Source organism: Seriola dumerili, unplaced genomic scaffold (assembly GCF_002260705.1).
Source record: "Seriola dumerili isolate Sdu_G_001 unplaced genomic scaffold, Sdu_1.0 BDQW01001124.1, whole genome shotgun sequence".
Lineage (NCBI taxonomy): Eukaryota > Metazoa > Chordata > Actinopteri > Carangiformes > Carangidae > Seriola > Seriola dumerili.
Genome location: NW_019175379.1, coordinates 2,155,485 through 2,175,021, shown reverse-complemented (window position 1 = coordinate 2,175,021; position 19,537 = coordinate 2,155,485). Strand labels below are relative to the sequence as shown.

General features: G+C 42.3%; 1 protein-coding gene across 1 annotated transcript in view; it reads right to left on the bottom strand.

The window, feature by feature from the left end:
- pou6f2 (POU class 6 homeobox 2) overlaps positions 1-19,537 on the bottom strand; it is a 65,413-nt gene that overhangs the window by 3,833 nt on the left and 42,043 nt on the right. The window contains exons 5-8 of the mRNA XM_022767252.1: positions 13,369-13,506; positions 8,170-8,379; positions 6,108-6,261; positions 1,589-1,757 (exon numbers count right to left, since the gene is read on the bottom strand). Coding sequence (XP_022622973.1) covers positions 1,589-1,757; positions 6,108-6,261; positions 8,170-8,379; positions 13,369-13,506 — 671 coding nt within the window. The remainder of the gene's footprint in view (positions 1-1,588; positions 1,758-6,107; positions 6,262-8,169; positions 8,380-13,368; positions 13,507-19,537) is intronic.

The window sequence follows — 19,537 nt, the reverse complement described above, 5'->3', positions numbered from 1 at the left end:
TAAGCAGCGTGACTCATTAGTTAAGGCGAGTTATTAATGTTTTCTATCTTAAATCATGTAATTAAAATGATAAATGGGATGATCAGCCTTTAATTTTAATCAAATCATTTCCTTCTGAATATTTTTGTATTCAAATTTGAACCAAAAGAGGACAGACTGGCACATCATTGGTTTGATGATGCCCCCCCCCATGTAATGCCTGTGCCTGTTTAGATAAACTAATAAAGATCCTGGAAACATACTGAGCAATGAAAGGAGACAAGATGGAAGCATCTGTCAGTGTCTGTTCTCTGTCTGGGTTCAGAGCCGGAGCCCCTGAGCTACTGTGACGTCCCGTTTCCCCTCAAACTTCATGTCTGTGTTGATGTTAACTAAACTAAAGCATGTGAAGTTTGCCCCTCTGCTTTAAACATCAGGATGTCATGTCCAATGTCATACAAACAAAAAAAAATTGTCTTAACGGCATGAATAACAGCCCACCGAGTGTTTATTTTTGAGGCTAATGGCTTTTAATGTATATTATAAATATTTGAATTATGCCTGGCTGTAAATATTTCATGTGTGATTTCAAGACTTTAAACATTAGTCAGAGAAGGCCGGGCCTCATAAGAACCCCGGCCCCTGCGCTGTTTCACATTTTATCGGCCGTTTGATGTTGATGTAATGAAATTTTTAAAAGTGCGTGGCAGCGCTGTGTCACATCAACAGCACCGGTCATCAGCAAAGCACACGCATTGCGGAGGGACATTAAAATTAATACAGGAATTTCACTGAAAACAGAGGGGACTTCGTGATGCAAAACAGGCTACGATTGTGCTAAAGTCTGTGTGTGTGTGTTTTTAAGTTGCTCAGATGTATTTGACTTTAGAAAAGACATAAAACATTAACTTACATTTGTTGACTCTTTAGTTAATTTTACACATAAAATAGTTTTTTGCACATTGAGCATAAAAGATTACACTATTTAGTTCTCTTAAAAAATTAATATTGGGACATGATGTAGCCCAATTATTCTGCCTTGAAAGGAAAACGCGGCTCATTTGGCATCTTCATGGAAAATGTTAGTCAAGTGGAACAACAGTAGGGATGAAACACTGATTGTCTGATTGTCTCATGAATATATAATGCACCATTTATGACTAAACTGTCCTCGTGGCAGCAGTAAAACATGGCAATCTTATTAACAGATCATCGACGTCAAGCTCTCTCATGTTCAGGCGGAGTGAAAGGCAACGGGCCTTAGTAATTATTAAATGCTTTAAGTGCTCCGTGTAATACTTGTGTATGTATTTTGCATAAGTAACACGAGGCTGTCATGTCAGCGGGTGAGAAGGAAGGGAGAGGAGGAAGGGTAAGTACAGACATGAGAGCTTTCGTTTGTCAGGGTGGTGATAGTCAATTATGTATTTTAATATCTTAATAATGTCTGTGAAAACATGGAATGAAAAAGAGATGGACGCTACGAGCACCGCGCAACTCACTGAGGCCGCACAACTTCATCTGCTTCCGTTTGACACAATCAGGACAAACTGATTGGAAATAATGAGCCGTTTACTGTCAGATCTTTTTCTTCTTTGTTTGCCCTTACCTGCAGATGGCAGACTGACTGTACGCCGGCCCCTCGGCGGCGCTGAGCGCCTGGCCCACCTGAGTCTGTGTCAGGCCCAGGGACAGCCGGCGGATCTTGAATGCTTTGGCGAATTCACGGATCTCCTCCAGGTTGACCCCGTCCACCTCGCTGGGGGCGGTCTGCGGGTCTACAATACAACAAACACATCTCATTTTTATTAGCCCTGTGCTCCTCCGCCGCTTGCCTCATTTTCCAGAAGCAACCATTCAGCCATATGTGATCATGATCGCCTCTAAAGAACGGGGAAAAAAAGAAAAGAAAAAAAGTCCTGGTCTGGGTTAGAACTTATTATTTGTCTTTGCCCTCATGCTGTAAACTGCATGTATCTGAAAGATGTTTTGAAGCATAAATTCATCTGAGGTATGAATACAGGCGTGTCATGGCTCTGACTTGCCAGTGTAAATCTTTAATCGCGCACACAAAAGCATATGGACAAAAACACACGCCGCAGAGCTTGTTAATTCAATAGACAGATAGATCTGGAGCAGATAGATACTGTAGTGTTATAGTTTTCCGTATGAATACACATATACTCTGAAGCTGGCTCTCTCAGATAAACATTAAAGAATGTATAAAGACATTATTTCATCCGTCTGACCCTAAGTGAAGACAGTTCAGGCCTCCGAAACCAGCAGCGAGCCTCACACACAAACGATAACCAGCTCCGGTCGGACAGAAACACTCTTTACACAAAGACATGCCGTTTGTGAATCTCTGCATTTGAGCAGATCTGGAAAACTTCACAGAAGCATTTTGAAGAATTTCCCTGCTAATAAAAAGTGATTTCACATTGTACATCAATGTCAGGTGCCCTGGCATCCTGCTTACTAAAGCAAAGTTTGTGCCTCTGAATTATTCATCTTGGTCATTATCAATGAATTATTAAAGGAATCCTCCAAGCGTATTTAAGCAAAAATCTATGGGGCTGCCATCTCGTTGTGCCTCATAAGTGACGTGTAGCGTATGCGGCGTGCTCCAGACGTGTGAACACTTGGAAGATGAGGGACTAGAGACTCCACGCCGACTGAAATGGGAGGGATGAGCACTCACAGCTTCGGGTCCCATCATCTCCACATTGATGAGCATCTCTTCATCATTCCCAGTGGAGGCTATTTACTTAGTGCTTGGAAAGACTAATGGTTGTCTGGAGCAGCAACTGGTGTAGCCTCTGGATCCATATTTTTCTTTAGACATTAAGTCACAACCCAAACCTGATTTTCGATTTAAACCTCTTCTAATTTCATTTGAAATAATGATAATAATGGTGGAGTAAAGCTTTTACAAAACAAACAGAATGAAGAGTCGATTGAAAAAACACAGAAACAACGGAGACGATCAATTTACGCTTTAAGCTTAATAATTACCAGTGTACCAAGTTAAACACCCTCTTTTGTTTGCCGAAAAGGGAAATGAGGAAAAAATGTTCCCTTCCCTCATGGTATTATGTGCCAGCACTTAATGTCGCACAATGCAGTCAACTTTGAACTGTCTTAAACTTAAGTTAAAATCCTATTTGTTATTCTTTTTGTATATATGATTATAATCCACCCGAACTTGACTAAATGATGAAGATATTTGCAGCTGAAACCCACCAGTTGTGAGCTACGAGTCTAAAAGTTAGAAATCTGGATATAAATGCTGCCGACTTGTCAACAAACAGGCTGAGCAACAAACAGCAGGCAAGACACAGTTAGCAACTAGCTGGAGAACACAGTGGAGCATTTAGCAGCTAAAGAGCAGCATATTTCCCTCAGGAGTAAGTCGAGTCCAAACACAGAACAGAGCTAAACAAAGATGAATATTGAACCTACATTCATCAGTCGTCCGCAAACACGACTCACAATGAATGATGTTGTAGTAAATATCTGTAAATACTGGGTGTGTAAATGAGCAGCTTTTACTATATCAACTTAAAATGTTATATGGTGATGATATGTCAGTGTTGTGTTCGTAACCTGTTTCTGCCCCCCCCCCACCCCCCAAATGACCGAAAGGTTCAAGATTGTGTTCATGCAGCTCAGATTGCATTTGCACCTGGCTGAGGTTTGACTGCAATGCGAGACAGACCAACGATGTGATCCGGAGGATCTGATTGCAGTCCAGTCACATTGTGTTCTGCGTGCATTTACACCTGCATTAACATGTGTGTTTTCCTTATCCAGGTCAGATATCCGGATACAGGTTGCGTGTTATTACCAGGTATAAATGAGTGAAAATGCAGCTGAGCAAGGCTTTTTAATGTCTTTAGTTCCAGAGCAGCTGCTCATTGGCAGCCGTCAGAGGACTGATTACCCGGAGGAAATGAACGCTAAAAAGATTGTTGCTGAAAAACAGCGTGAGTGATCCGGTGCCTTTCTCCAGATGAATAAAAATAAACATACAAACAACCTTGATACAAAATACTGCTGACATTCGTCTTTATGATTGACATTTTCCCATCTGATTATTTCAAATAACAGTAACAGACATTCTCAGCTTTATTAATCTGTTTCTGGCACTGTTTGTGGCTAGTGACGACTCTCATTCTGTCATGGGATTTCTCTTTGCGTATATATATTTGCTGTAAGTGATATTGAGAGGAAGTGATATGGCTCATACTCAGCATAAAACATTAATTCTATTTACCGCAGAACTGAGCCACAATGATTTTGTACAGACTCAAAAATGGTTTATCGGATATTTTCCGAGCTACAAGTAAACATAAACTAAACACAATGTCTACAACAAGTTGATCAATGGCGACTTGTTTTTTATTAAATTCAGTGGCACTGTAGCTGCCTTTGAAATGAGTTTACATGGAGTTTAGCGGAATCGACTCTGACAAATGAAATTTATGTGAATAAAGCTGAGTTTTTAAAGGCAGTAGCTACATGCTGACAGGCTGTGGCCCAGTGATTTATAAGGCTCTGCCAAAGGCCCACGCATTTGGAGAATGAAACTTATGTTCATTATACATTACACATGCCAGTCTGGATCGTCTAATAAACCAAAGATATGACAGTCAGGAAAAATAAAACAATCGTAGGAGGCGGGGATCAGTCAAAAGCTGTCCACACGGAGAGTAACGCAGGTACCGACTCCACCATACTGGATCTCCAGCCAGTGCTGTTAAAGGAACAGTTCACTCAAACTACAAAAAGACATTTTTATTCTCTTACCTTTTGTTGTTTCTAGCTAACCAGACAGTTTTGGTTTTATTTGCTCTATCATTTCTGCCACAATCTTAATACGATTTGTGGCACTTAAAACATTCAAAAATCACATTTAAAAAAGCTACATGTCTTTCCAGAAACTGTTCCTGTTACGCTGGATTATACACACAACATGATGCCTTCATTTTCTAAGAGGGACTGTATGTTTGATACAAAGTGGTTCCAATTTAAATCATCTTATCATGTCATTTATGAGTATATTTAAGTCAAAGTATTTTTCTCAAACAAGTGAAAAAGGTCTGCTAGTGTAGTAAGAATATTTCAACTGGTTTCTAACAGAAATCAACTTGTTTCAAGAATTGTCTGGGAATGAGTGTCAGTGTCTTGAGACGGAAAAAATAATTATAAGGCCGGTTAATTAAACTTTCTAAAAAGTATTGGAGACTTGTTTTAAAAGACATCTGGTGACTGTAAACCCCATGAATAGACCAAAACTAAGAATGAACTGATCCAAATAACAAGTGTTGCCTTTGTAACCAAATCTGTCCCTCTGTGCCAAACAGCACCAGAAACTATTACAACACATCAGTGATCCACCCTGTTGCACTGGTTGACATGTTCCTTCATTACCATGAACATAGGCACTTTACTTTATTTTGATTGAATCCTACATATGCCCTCCTCCTGCTGTAAATACTCACTAAAGCACCAAATGTTAATCCGCTGCTGAAAATAGTCCAAAACAAATGCTCTAGTTATTGTTTGGGAAGAGTTTGTTAAAAAAAAAACTGCAGTGCCCAGCTGTTTTAGGAAATGATTTAGTTATTTTTTAATTTTTTAATGAGACTATATATTTGTGACCTGTTTTAGAGGATTTATGTCTTCAGCAGGAATGAATGAGCTTACCACAGACAGAGTACTGTAAGGACGTCAGAAAATATTGAGAGGTGCACTAATGCATCGTTGGTTTCGGTGCTCTTATGGGATTTGTTGACAGAAACAAAAGTATGATACACTGCCAGTTTGATCTTTTAAGAAAATAAAACTACGAGGAGTCAAATGACAAATCAATCTTGAGAAGGAGACTTTTGCATTTTTGTGTGGGTCATTCAGAGTACTCAGGACAATGGGAGACAAAATGCTCTTTTGACTCTATTATACTGAGGAAGTGTCTGCATGGCTAAATTCTACTAGTGGTATGGTACTAGTGTCCCGGCCCTTTACTGCACACATCACGTCATATAACAACAATAATAGGGATACGGTTCTTTATTCCGTGTATCTGAAAGCCTGTTGTGTTTTTGTGAGCTGTGTCGGACACTTACTGCTGACTAGCTGCCCCACGCTGAGAGCCGAGGAAGAGGAGGAGGTGGAGGAGGAGGAGGAGGCCTGGTGGAGAGGACTCTGTCTGTGGGGCATGTGTAGCAGGTTAGGCTGAGATGATGCAGGGCCTGTCTGAGCCTGCTGAGCCTGAGGCAGCTTGACACACACACGCACACACACACACACACACACGCACGCACGCACACACACACACACACACACACAATACACAAGCTGATACAACATATTGACAGCGTGTAGTACAGAACAATATCCATTATTTCCTCTGCACATCATCATAATAACCATCATTTATAGTAATCATGTCATTATGGTGATTGAGCTATAGTATTAAATCTAATCAACCAATCAACAGCTATTAATTTAGCCACTTAGCAGCTGAATATAATGAGATTTACCTTGTACCCGATGATGAATAAATGTTAATTACTGCCTGCCGTATTTAGACTGACAGAGCGGAATATAGGGTCAATAGTCTGCTCAATAAGCTGCTGCAGTGGTTTATGTTTCCAGGAGCCATTGAGAGTCTAAAAGGAAGTAGATGCTGGTTCAGCTCAGGTACTCCACTGTCTCTATGAGCTTCATAATAGCTTCTCTGCAGAAATACACTCAGTTTTACAGAAGAGGAACAGCTCATGACAATTAGAGTCCTCTGTCTCGTCATCAGGCGTGTGAAGATGCTAATAATGGCAGCCTGACTCCGAAATAAAAACATGTGGACACAGCAGTCCCCATATCAAACATAATTCATGATCCACAAGCAACGTGCTCTGATGGCGAGAAAACGATGTATTTTCATGTTTTATGCACATTTGAATTGCTTTTACAAGATCAAGATGGTACGTCTTCACTTTTAAAGCTGTCTCCGCCATAAGCTGGGCTGACTTCTCCTCTCCTTCTTTGCTATTAATTATTTTCTCTGTGGCATGTGTTTGTTTGGATGGTGGGGGGTGTCAACAGCGATGCACACACTGTCAGGACTGTTGACAGGCTCGGAGAATTATCTAGCTTCACTTGAAATATTCCAGACTGCAGGCTCTGACAACCGTAAATTATGCCTGTGGAACAATGTGTACATGCAGGCTTTGAAGTGGAGACAAAAGCATAAACATTATTACAAATGCATTAATTCATTCAAGAGTATGATCTGGAGTTTCAGAGAGCCACAATTAGGTGTCCGTCTGCTGAGAGTTCATCCATTCAGCACTGTATGTGCCTCCAATGTGAACTTTTACCCTGTAATTCTGTGCTGACATTGTCATTATCAAGTCAATAACATTTTCATTGTTGTGTGCATGCATCTGGCTCCACACTCGAGCACAGTATAGATCTTAAAATTGGGAGGAGAAAATGTTTTGAGTTTGAGTTTCTACACTTACAGTATGAGCTCAAATGTAGTGTGCAAAAAAAAAAAAAAAAAAAAAAAAGAGACAACTTGCGTGTTTGGTGCGCTTTCTTTTAAATCAAAACAAAATACTTGTAGTTCAGGTCAGAGAGGACAAATCATAAGGCTGGAGTGTGTGATTGAAGAAGGAGAGGAGGAGAGAAGGAGAGTGAAACGGAAAGAACAGAGGCAGGAGTGTTTGAGTTTTAAGTGGAGTGATGAAAAGTGTTGTTTTGTTTTTTTTTTTTTGGGGGGGGGGGTTGGGCTCTGCAGGGGCGCAGCAGTCTCCCTGAGACTAAGTTTGAAAGGTTGGCTGACAAGTGCATTCCAAACATGAATAGGCGCTCACGCACACACACACACACACTTTGTACCAAAAGCGACAATTTTCTAAGTGGAATGATGCAAACGAGCATTATGAATGTTGAAGCGGGAAAAATATAAGGTGCTTAGTGTAAACAGACCTGAGTAGCAGTGCTGGATATTTCTTTTATGAATAAACGGAGCTCTAGTCTGACTCCACTAGGTGTTGCTCATTCAACAGTTTTACATTCAGCTCTTGATCATCGTTGGAACATCAGTTTAAGTACATAATGAGCTGCTTTACCATATATCTTCCTTTACACGTGTGTGCATTTGTCCATCGGCGTATATGTTACCTGCTGTCCAGGCTTGATTGGTGACAGTGTGATTCCCTGGGTGTTGATGACAGGCAGGATCTGATTGCCGATCACTGTGGCGATGATCTGGCCTTGAGCGTTGGTCAGAAGCTGAGGTGTAATTGGCTGTACCTGCAGTGCTGGGTTGCCCCCCCCTGATTGGCTGGAGGGCCCTGCAGAGTTGGGCATCAGTGGGATTGTTCCAATTATCTACAAAGGGGGTAGAGAGGAGATGAAATCAGCTGGGCGGTTTTAAAAAGAAGAAGAAGGAACAGAGAGGGTAACGCTACTGGAGGTATCAGTCTCAATGATCTCTGCCGCTGTGAGACGGTTTTTTTTGGGCTTTTTGGATGTGATCAGAAACAAAAGGTGAGTTGGTCATTTCGCTGTGTTATGAGGCTAATCAGAGCACTCTGTTTTTGAGTTGGTCTGTGTGTTATTTGGAGAGAGAAACATGCACAATTGTTCACTGATCATCTGTCACTGAGGTGGTTTTACAGGCAAGAGCAAGTGAAGGCAAAGCAGACTGCTGGGAGCACACTGCAAAGGTCAGCGCTGAATACCTGTGTGTGTGATGGTGCACACCACTGACTGTATTATCCATCACCAGGCCAAGACCGGGATGAGTGTGTATGTGTGACTCTGTGTGTGTGTGTGTTTGTGCTTAAGTGTCTTTGTCTGTCTCTGCTGAGAAGGAGTGTGGCTGCTGAGAGTCCCCCATTTCCCCCCCCCCCCCACACACACACACGCGCACACACACACACACACACACACACACACACACACACGCACACACACACACACACACACACACACACACACACACAGACAGAGAGGAAGAAAGAGAAAGAACACACACACACACACACACACACACACACACACACACACACACACACACACACACACACACACACACACACACACACACACACACACAGGCAGACAGGAAGAAGTAGAAAGAATGAACAAGAAAAGAAACAATAAGAGGGAGAAAAGAGGTGCATCAGAGAGTGAGACGGGACCCTGTGTTTCTAATTCAACTCTCAGGGTCCCAGGGGTACTTCACCCCTCCTCCATCCCCTTCCATCCCGCTGCTCTCCTCTCCTCTGTCGCTGTAATCAGGAAGGGCAGATCAAAGGGGGCGGCAGAGTGTCACTGCAGCGTTTTAGCTCTCAGAGCTGCCAGAGTGTGGCCAAGAGTGGCGCTTTAGGGGGACTTAGTGCCTCTTCACCATGATGAAGGTTAATGTCATCTGGGGACTGGTTCTGGGCAGCTCCTGAGCAGCCGTTTCTCTGGCCTCCCCGCTGACAGCGCTCCTCCACCAAACCTCATTACAGCAGAGAACAGCTCAACACGGATGAGACGCCCATCATTCTAAATTCTGTTATTTGGCAACTGGGCAAAAAGCTACTTTTGCTAAGACTGCACTGTCTTTGAGTCTTTAAATTTACATTTTACTCCAAACTTCTACACCTCACCCCAAACCAACTCAAAACTACAAACAGCTCTCACGTAGCATTAACTGGGCCTTCTCTGCCTTCGCAGTCTCTCGCCACCACTGATGTGTTTCAGCGCCTGGTCCACCTCCCCTCTCCCCCGTCTCCTTGACATAATAGGGAGGGATCAGTCAGAGAAAGGTGGGCCGACAATCTGTAATTCATCCCTGCCACGGCTCATTTGCTTACGTTGCTTCGCATTAGGGGAGAGATAATTTATCTCTCTCTCTGCGCTGGCTTCACAAATTCCCTGTAATGCTCTCCTGCCACTTAGCATATTTTATTGCCCTGCCTGACGCTCGTGTCTCCCGAGTCCCACTGATCCCGCTTTGCATGCCACAGTGGCAGGGAACTTGTTCCGCTCAATTATTCATCGTCATTGGACTAAGTGGTTGTTCTATAAGCATAATAAAAGAGCAGGCAACTGACAGCTTAGCTCTCGTCCCTGTCCCACCAAGCAATGCTTCTCCATCCGAATATCTCAGGCAGATGTTTCATGGCGGTGTCACAAAGATCTTCTTCAGGAAGAGTTCTTAGTGTAGTCAGCTGTCTGAGCGTTAGCTTATAGACAGATGGGAAGACTTTATTGTGCAATAACCTAATGGTTATTATGGTAGAGTTTTTATTTCAACACAACTGGGGAAGGGCATGGAGCTTCAATACAGCACTGAGTGTCGAACAGGTGCAGAGTTATTGGTCAGATTGTTAGATTTTGTTTTTCTTAATGATATATTTTAAAGAAGTTGCTTGGCTCAGTGTTCCCATCTATTCTTCCAAAACTGCAGTATTCTCAAACAACCAGTAGGAATTTCAGTTACTCTACAGAACGGCCGCATTTGATGGAGATATCAGTTTTTCTGTCAAAACATTTGGCTTTGTGTTTCTTAAGGTGCAATTTCAATGAACAAGTCTTTCATAAATAGGCAGCCTTCAGGTCCCTCTTCTCAGTTATCTTCCAGTTTCTCCTCCTTTGTTTGGCTTCCTGCGTTTGCTTTGCGCTCCAGTTTGGCATGTGAGTAAAGTGCCTCTCTCCACCCAGCAGAACTCATTAAGATTATGCTGCTCTTGTTTCCACAGAAATGTCATCTCATCTCTGCAGCCAGGTCAATCTGTGTCTTTAGCCATGGTCGCCAGGCAATATCTCTGCCCATTTTCTCCCCTCCACTGTACATGCGGCGAATTGAGACCCGAGAGGAAAAATGTTTGGAAAGTTTTGGACTCGTGTCAACACACAAGCGCAAAAGAGCTAACATTCAGAGCAAATCAGAGCCTAAAACAAGCGGACTCAAATGATGCGGCGGACGCGAGACATTTCCTGGGTATCCGTTTTTAGACGTTGTACAGAACACTTTTTGTTTTATCTTCTCAAATATACAGATACGGGAGTTTAGTTCACCAATGATTAAATTAGCTGATCAACAGAAACTTCATCTGTAACAGTCCTGATCATGGATTAATCACCTAAATTATTTATCCATCAAAAATATCAAACACCGGCTGGTGGCAGCAGCTCGAATGTGGGGATTTCCTCCTTTTTTGTTTTTTATGTCATTATATGTGTTACATCTTTGGATTTTGGAGAGTTAGTTGAACAAAACAAGCAACCTGGGAACTTGTAGGGCTTTGACAGATGAAGTGAATAACGAAAATAATCAATGGTTGCAGATTTACAACTGCAAGGCCAATTGCAGTTTACACTGTGGCTGCACTTGATCTAAGGGCTGGAAGCTCCCATCAACAGAACACGCTTGTGTTGTGGTTCAGCTTCAGCTGCTTTACAAGCTAACTTGCTTAGCAGGTTAACAGTGCATGTGTTCCTAACCTGTTGTTCTCTGCATTAGTGCCTTCACTGTCTACCCAGGGGGCTCAAGGCCTTACCAAAGGCTGGGAATGCTGGGAATACAAAGGATGGCTAGCACAGTGGGAGGAGGGGGCTTTCCTACATAAAGCTGAGGCACTGAGGTTAATGTAATTTCAGGGAGGGTTACACCTTTCAGCATGTATTGTTCGCTACATGAAATAGCCCTTAATGTCCCTATTTCCACCTCAGTTTTTACTCACAGATTAAGCTGCAGGAGAAGTCAGAATTAGTACTGAATAGAAGATGTTCATGAAAATGCCACAGATTCATAAATGAAAAAAAAATATGAGGAATGAGAGTAACTTAACAATACTCTGGCTTTTATCCACAGCCTTAATCACTGTTGCAGAGGTGGTGAGGATGAAAGAGCCTCATTGATTCTCCTTGGAGAATAAAAAGGCTGGGGCCAATATAATTAAGGTTTAAAAACATATTGAACTCCAAACGTCCATCAAACTTGGCACTTTTCAAGGTCCCCAGAGCTCTTGCTTATGAAAAAGGTCTTCTAACAGAGTTGTAGAGGAAATTAAGGGGTCAAAGACGGTATACCTTGTTTTAAGTTCAAGGGAAGACGTTTTAGTAGAGCACCGAGATGATAAAGATTGTTCCAAGTAAATACAACCCTGAATGGATAAAAGCAGTTCTCAATTAATATAAACCAAAATTGATAAAAGCTGCTCCTCTGCCTCATGTTTTGTGGTTTTTCCAGGCTCGCATAACTTCTCAGAGCGTGTTTGTTGGACCTCCAGCCTTGTTTGAGGTATGTATTAGCCTGTATAATCTCCTCTGTGTTGAGGGGAAGGGGGAGGCGGGACCTTCTGATAGGGTAGCGCATGTTTCAGAGCCCTCCGTCTGAATAATGCTGTGGAATAATGAGGTGGGGAGCAAAGGCTGTAGCCCAGGGCTTTGACCGTGTCTGTGACCTGATTATGTCAGGCAGTGTCAGCCGCCAAGACACTACAAAAGCACAGAGCATCCCATCAAGTCCATATCCACAGTGATCTGTCCCCAGTGCTCCAGGCACCGTGTGAGCCAGGGAAGTCCATACTGTCTCATTTGCGACGTTTAGCATCAAGCTCTCACACACAGACAACACTTAACAATAAACAGTGAACCGTGGTCACACTGGTGGTACTGAAACACAACTCTGGTAGGTTAAATGTCAAGTATAGAATTCAAAATCAGCTGGTTTTTTTTTGCATATTCTTTAGTGGTAACAAATAACAACTACTGTTTCGGTTTCACCATATTTTTGTTAACCATCTGCTATGAAGACTGTGCAAGTGTTAAAAGACCAACAAGGGTTAAGGTAAATAACAGAGTGGCGTGAAAGGGCACATTGTCCATACAATTTTCCTTTAATATGTGCTGTGTGCACCTGCGATAAGATGATTCATTAGATAGGGCCCCACAATGACAAGCATCATCGTTCAAGCCTCTGGCTACTGATGGAACAATTCTGCAGCCACCCTGTAAATATGACAAGGTCAGCATTTTACTGCGACAGGCGCATGCGGATAAGAGAAAGAGGGGCTTTGTTTATTCCCAAAAAGCTTAATATATTGTAGGGTGGCTACTAGACTGTAGGCAAACTGCTTCGAGACAACACAGAGAGCCAACACTAGAAATCTATGAGGAAAGATCAGAAATACTATACAAGTGTTTTATTTGGAGCTGCACATACTTACATGATAGATGGTCCAGAAACATATTTCACAGACCATTTACCAATGCAACTGTTTTCTCTCTGGAGTATTCAATTAGCTGTATACATAATTGATCATTCATTAAGTTTTTTTTTTTTTTTCTTCATCTTAGCGTCTAGCGTACAGGACTCACCTGTCCTTGTGCATTGGTGACCAGCTGCCCGGTGGCTCCTTGCAGGTTTGACAGGGTGTTGCCAAACACCTGAGAACCAGCGATTGATCCCATGGCTGCTGCTGCTGCTACTGCCGCCTGGCTGGCCAGAGGATTCAGCTGGAGAGGGAGAAGAAATCATTCATCAAGACTGCTATCTGTTAATGTCACCAGCGCGGATGTTTACCAGTAATATGCTAATTCTAAAAAAAAAAAAAAAAGCAGGTGGAGTCGAAGCCTGGTGTGGGGGCCTTCGCTCTTGGATTCTTTGTCGCCAAGGCCAGGATAGGCTAACTGCAGTGAGCGGGCTACGCAGTCCATCATACAGTTCCCGGAGGTCTGTGCTCCTGAACCCAGTGGGAGGCTCGAGGGTAGGGAGGAGCAGTGAGAACGGGAGGGTGGCTGTGAATAAGTGGCCATTTTACCACTCTAAGTGCTTCCTCTGGCCCCCAGGGCTCCCCACGGGCCGAGCCGAGTCTCTCCACCCGCAGCAATGGCCCAACAGCCATCCCGCTCTCACAATAGAGCCGGGCAGCGTGGCCATGCATCACTGTATCGTCAACCGCTTCAATACGCTTCGACTAAGAATTCCTCCTGTGTCATGATGCAGTAGCACACTGTTACTTTTGAAGGTTAAATGACCATCTTTAGCCCTGCTGTAATGGACTCATCTGGTCTGGCCCATGGTTGTGAAAAGAGGCTCCTTGCGTCGGAGAGAGGCTGTAGAGCCCCGCCACATCGCCAAGATTACCTATATAAATCAAGCTAACCACTTATTAGGGGGCTGAAAATGCACTGCTGATTTGGTTGTAGTGCAGCAGAGCAAAGTCTTATTAGGTTGAGTAAGTAGATCAAAGACGAAGAAGAGATAGGAGACCTCCCAATTACTCAACAGAATAGAGAAATAATAGAAACACTGCTTAGAAGCAGGCTGTCTGCTCCCTGCTGCTAATACTGGTCGGCTACATATTCAAACAAGACTGCTGAAATCAAAAGTAGAGTTTATAAAAAAGACTTAAAATAACATAAAAGGACTGCATGGGTTACATATATAGCTATTAAGTTTATGTAAAATACAATGTGCTGCAACAAAAATTCTTTTACTGAAGCATAAACTTTTCGACACTTTCTGCACTCTGCAGGGAATTCAGCTTTGTTCGTCTGAGATCATTCAGCTGCCATTCATCTTTTATCTTACCCCACCACCATATATTATTACACTTTCTGAAATCAAATGATGAAAAAATGCCACCGAGCAATCAATACTTTTTCATTGACAGTAAAGGTTAAGCACATTAAGAATGACACTGCATTTGTCTTATGAAATCATATTTCATGTTGGTGGCCTCAAATTGGCCGTGATTGATATTGCCTCCCCTCGTCTGAAAGTCATCCAGTTTTTCCTCGATAATCGCAAGATTGTCTTTTATGTGTCCAGTGGTCGTCCTTCGGAAATCTTAACATCTCTGATGTTGAAAAAGCAGGAGGCTGATTCTGACAGCTGGATAGCAGAATCTCAGTCAAGTCAACATTAGATTAGAAGCCTGTATGTATTTTAAGATAACGCTGTATTGAGCAGTTTTGGGTTTTTTATGCTCTGACAATTAAACATTATTATAACAATTTCTTAAAGTCAGAAGGATCAACAGTGGAAAAGGCACTTATCTATCATATGACACAATATATATCTTGAAACCTGTCATTTAGAGTGATATTTGTTCATGATTGATCCTCCAAAATTTACCAAACTGTCCTTTGCCAGATAGTAAAATTTTAACTCATGTATTAATCTGAGGCTTGTTGACGCAGAGCTTGTTTTCATGTAATGTATAACCATTGTACACAGTTTATTTCTCTGAATATCATTTTGGTCATTTTACATGTGACTTTGCAAACCGTTGCCATATTGTGATCTGTATCGATTCAACTATTTTAACCAGCCTTAACTGATATATTCTAAACAGCTTGATAAAAGTACAACTGATTATTTTTTGGTATTAGTTTTTATTATTATCATTATCACAAACACATCAGTGGTAAATTTGCCTTTATTGTGGTGAAAAATAGCAAAAGTTATATTTTGTTGGAAGAGACAAAAGAAGACGATTTTATCTCTGACTTCCGAAAAGCAGCAGGACAAGAAAGCTGCAACATCTCCACCTCAACACAGCGCACAAATATACATTTTCTTAACATTTTAGATCAGAAGAGTTTTGTGTTAAATAGCTATCAAGATCATATACCAAGAAGCACACGTCTAAGCAAAACACATAGTAAGTGAACTGGTAATTCTCTACAGTCCGATGTTGATATCGCTTTCACTCATGACCGGAGTAGAAGTAGAAGCGGTAGCTGAGAAGAAGAAGAAATAAAACCTGGAGCAGCTGCTGTGTTAGTTTAGGTGAGAGAGGCTCTGAATATAAAATAGTGACTGTGTTGGTGAAAACACAGTATTATGGGTGGTGTGATTGTGAATGGGAACACAGAGAAAAGCCAACATGGCCAGTTAAACAGAGACTACAGATCAACACACAGATAATGTGCTCTGCTCAGAGGAGCACACCCAGAGTCTCCCTGAAAATCTGCTGCGCTTGGTGTCATTGTGTGAGTGATAGGCTGGTGGAAAAGCTTTCGGATTGATTTGAAATATTATCATTGTGTTTCATTCGATGATAGCCCTTTCAGATGCTATGTTATTCTGGCAAATCTAGGTGAAAAGAGAGCAAGCTTTATTGCTGCATCTCCTGGCACTGGGTAATATGGATAGCAGTTGGATGGAGAGCCAGGAATAAGGAGAGGCGAGGCTGTGTTCAACACCTAAACAGGTGATTTTCCGCCACGGTGACTCCTCTCAACACCTCGGCGGGAGGCACAAAATGACAGACCTGGCCTAGCATTTGTACTGATTGCATGTGTTGGAGGAGATAAACAGTGATCTTCCAGTTTGCAGACCCTGCATGTTAACCATTGTGTTTCTTTCTTTTCATTCGCCATGAAAAGGGCATCAAGAGGATTTTCGGCAGCATAGACCACTTTGGTCATCCACACAAGCGACGGGATAGCACAAATGCTAAAATCAACACAAGTCAGTGTATGTGTTAAAGAAATGTTTGAGAATTTAGATTTTGTTATTACATCCCCATGCTGTGAAGCTGCAAACTTTGGCACTGCCGAAGCCTCCATTATATCCCGTGACATCATCTTGTCACCTTTTAGTCACCACAACTGCTATCACTCTCTGCACTATCACAGTTTAATATAGCCAAATATACAGGGTTACACAGGGATCAACAAACACAAAATAAATGTCTCTGACAGGAAAAAAAACCCTGCAAATTGTTAAAAAATGAATCTTTTCTCCGTACGCTATGAAGGGGAGGGAATCTAAACTCCAGCAGGCTCTCCGTCGCCTGTTTGACCATAAGGGTCACCTGGTGCAGCAACCCGTGTAATCTCAGGAATAGAGGGAAAAATAGCGTCCCCGCAAACCGTGGAGAGACCCCTGGAAACTAAAATTGTCTGGCACAAACTAACTGGAGTTTATTCTTGGTTTTGCTCTTTTCATGTGGCCATTTTAAACTTAATTGCTTTTTTTTTTTTTGGGGGGGGGGGCTGCACATGACATAAAAGAGCAAAGATAAATGGACAAAGTGGTGCAGACACCAGAGGCGGGCAGATTTGTCTGCGCTCAGACTTCAGCGGCGTGTAAAACTTATTTTCTACTCATCTATGATTCAACAACAGAATCAAACATTTATCTTATGTGTCAGAAACAATAAAAAGAGAATATAAGACCAGAAAAATGATTCAGCGAATTAGTGGTCAGTAATGTATTTAATTGAAAATGAAAGCAACTATATGTAAAACTTATGTCTAGAAAGTCTCTCAGGTTGATCACATGTAGAAGGAAGAACGCTAGAAGCTGATGTTTGAAAATATGAGAGACGTGTAACAAAGTCTTTGTGCGTTACTCGCCATCAGTCAGAAAAAAGGGCATCAAAGTGGACCAAACAGGGTAAATTAACAGTCAATAGCACAATTGTTTCTGGCCCGGAAAAATGTCCTTTATCTCTTGATGAACGTGGAAGTTTCTCGCGTTCATCCTGGCCCCACATCTCCTCCCTGCTCTTTTCCCACTCCGGAGTGAATGTAATCAGCTGTGACATGAAAAAACACGTTCTCTGTCTGTCAGGACTCCGCTAGTCTTCCGCTGACAGTCCTCTGCTGACACTCCTCCTCCTCCTGCTCCCCCCAAAACGGCCTCTCCCCCACCTCCCCGTCTCTTCTCCCTCACATCCGCTGTGCTTATGAACATCAAAATGCCATTAGGCCCTCAAAAAACACCTCTGTTCCCTTGGTTGGCAGGGCCTCGCACTACGGCCGTGCACTCTGAGCCCTCCGAGCGCCAGCTATTGCTCACCATTGGGCCTCTGCTCCAGCCATTGTGAAAAATAAACCCCCAAAAAAGAGCCATTCTTGAAGAAAAATATTGGGAAGTGAAAGACGGATAGAACAACTGGGGCAGATAACACCCGGCAAAATACAATAACGCTGCATCCGGTGACAGTTGGACATTGTAATTGCTTAAGGCAGTGAAGGGACAGTGGTGGCAGCGGGTGTGGATGTGGAGGTGGCTGAGGCGGCATGGCGGGTGCTAATGGAGTGATGTCACATGAAACGCCAGAATGACAGCTAGTTAACTGGGGAGGTTTGGCTGATCAAATAAAATGCATTAACTCCAGGAAATGGATATTGCGGGCAGCCTCAGAAATGGCCATATCTAATGAGGCAAAATGCAAATGAAGGAGGAAAAGAGTCGTGAAAATGTTTAAACTAACTATAAAGGGATGATGGAGTGTCGGACAGTGGCCGTCAATCTCCCCACTCATTACCTTCATGTGAAATTAACAGCAGCTTTAATCATTACATAAAATCTGCTCCAGCCCATTTGTTGATAATTGTGAAGCGCAGAGGTTCAGAGTGGGTTCTTTGTCATCAATCACAGCAGCAGTATATTTCCTCTGGTTAGGGGACACTGCGAGTAAAAATATAAGTTATACTACATTCCTCTTGCACTATTTCTCTTCCTGGGGAATGATCTATAATATTTAGCTGTTTCCAGATGTATTAAATTTGAAACTACTTGGTGATTAAGTATCTACAGGAAAGTGCTGACCATTTCAGCTCATGATGTGACATATTTGGTGCAGTTATTTCTGTACCATACTAGTGTTGGGTAGGAAATCATAGCAGCGTTAAACCGGTGTTGCAGTAAATCTGCTGCGGCTGTGGCTGTGACTTTAAAGTGGATACCTGGCTACGATGTAAGTTGCTGTGAGAAAAATCAAATCATTAGAGTCTGGTCAGAGTCAGGAGACCAGACTATGGAGAAATTATGAAGACTATTATTTTGGTGGACTCTCCCCAGCCTTTTGATGACAATTCGCTGAAATATTCAATACATATAAAACACATGACTTGATTTGAAGAGTTTTATTTCTACTGCACCAACTACAATCCATTTGTTTTCGTTTAGGTGGAAATGGCATCTCTGTTCACTCTGCTGTTGTTTGACATATAAATATAGCATTTGAATGACTTTAATATCCTTCTAATCAATGTCCAGTGATCTTTTGATGTCCTCAATTCAATATAGGAAGGGTCATCCATGCCGCAGCTTTATAAACACAATAAAGGTAAATGATTACTCTCCACTGTGGTGTCCAAAAATACGGCCAGTAATGAAGAGAAATGGAGGAGTTTGAGGGGGAGTCCTGTCATGTGTCATTGGCCAACTCTAAGCCCAAAGATTAATCACAAGAGAGGGGCTCTGTGGCTAAGATGTGGTCACCCCTGATCAATAAATCTGCCCCCCTCCCTCCCTCCCTCCCTCTCTCCCTCCCTCTATGTCTCTCTGCTTCACTGTCTCTCTTTTTCTCCAAAATATACACAGTCGTTGGCACAAGCTAAATCAGCATAACTGAAAAGATGAATTGATGACATTTACAGCCATATTTGTATTGATTACTGGGGTTTTGACTTCCGAGGCTCCCCTCTTGAGGAGTTGACTTATGAAAATGCACTGATCTTGCATTCTAGTTGAGTCTATTTACAAAACCATCAATTGCACATTACCACTTCAAATGAAAAA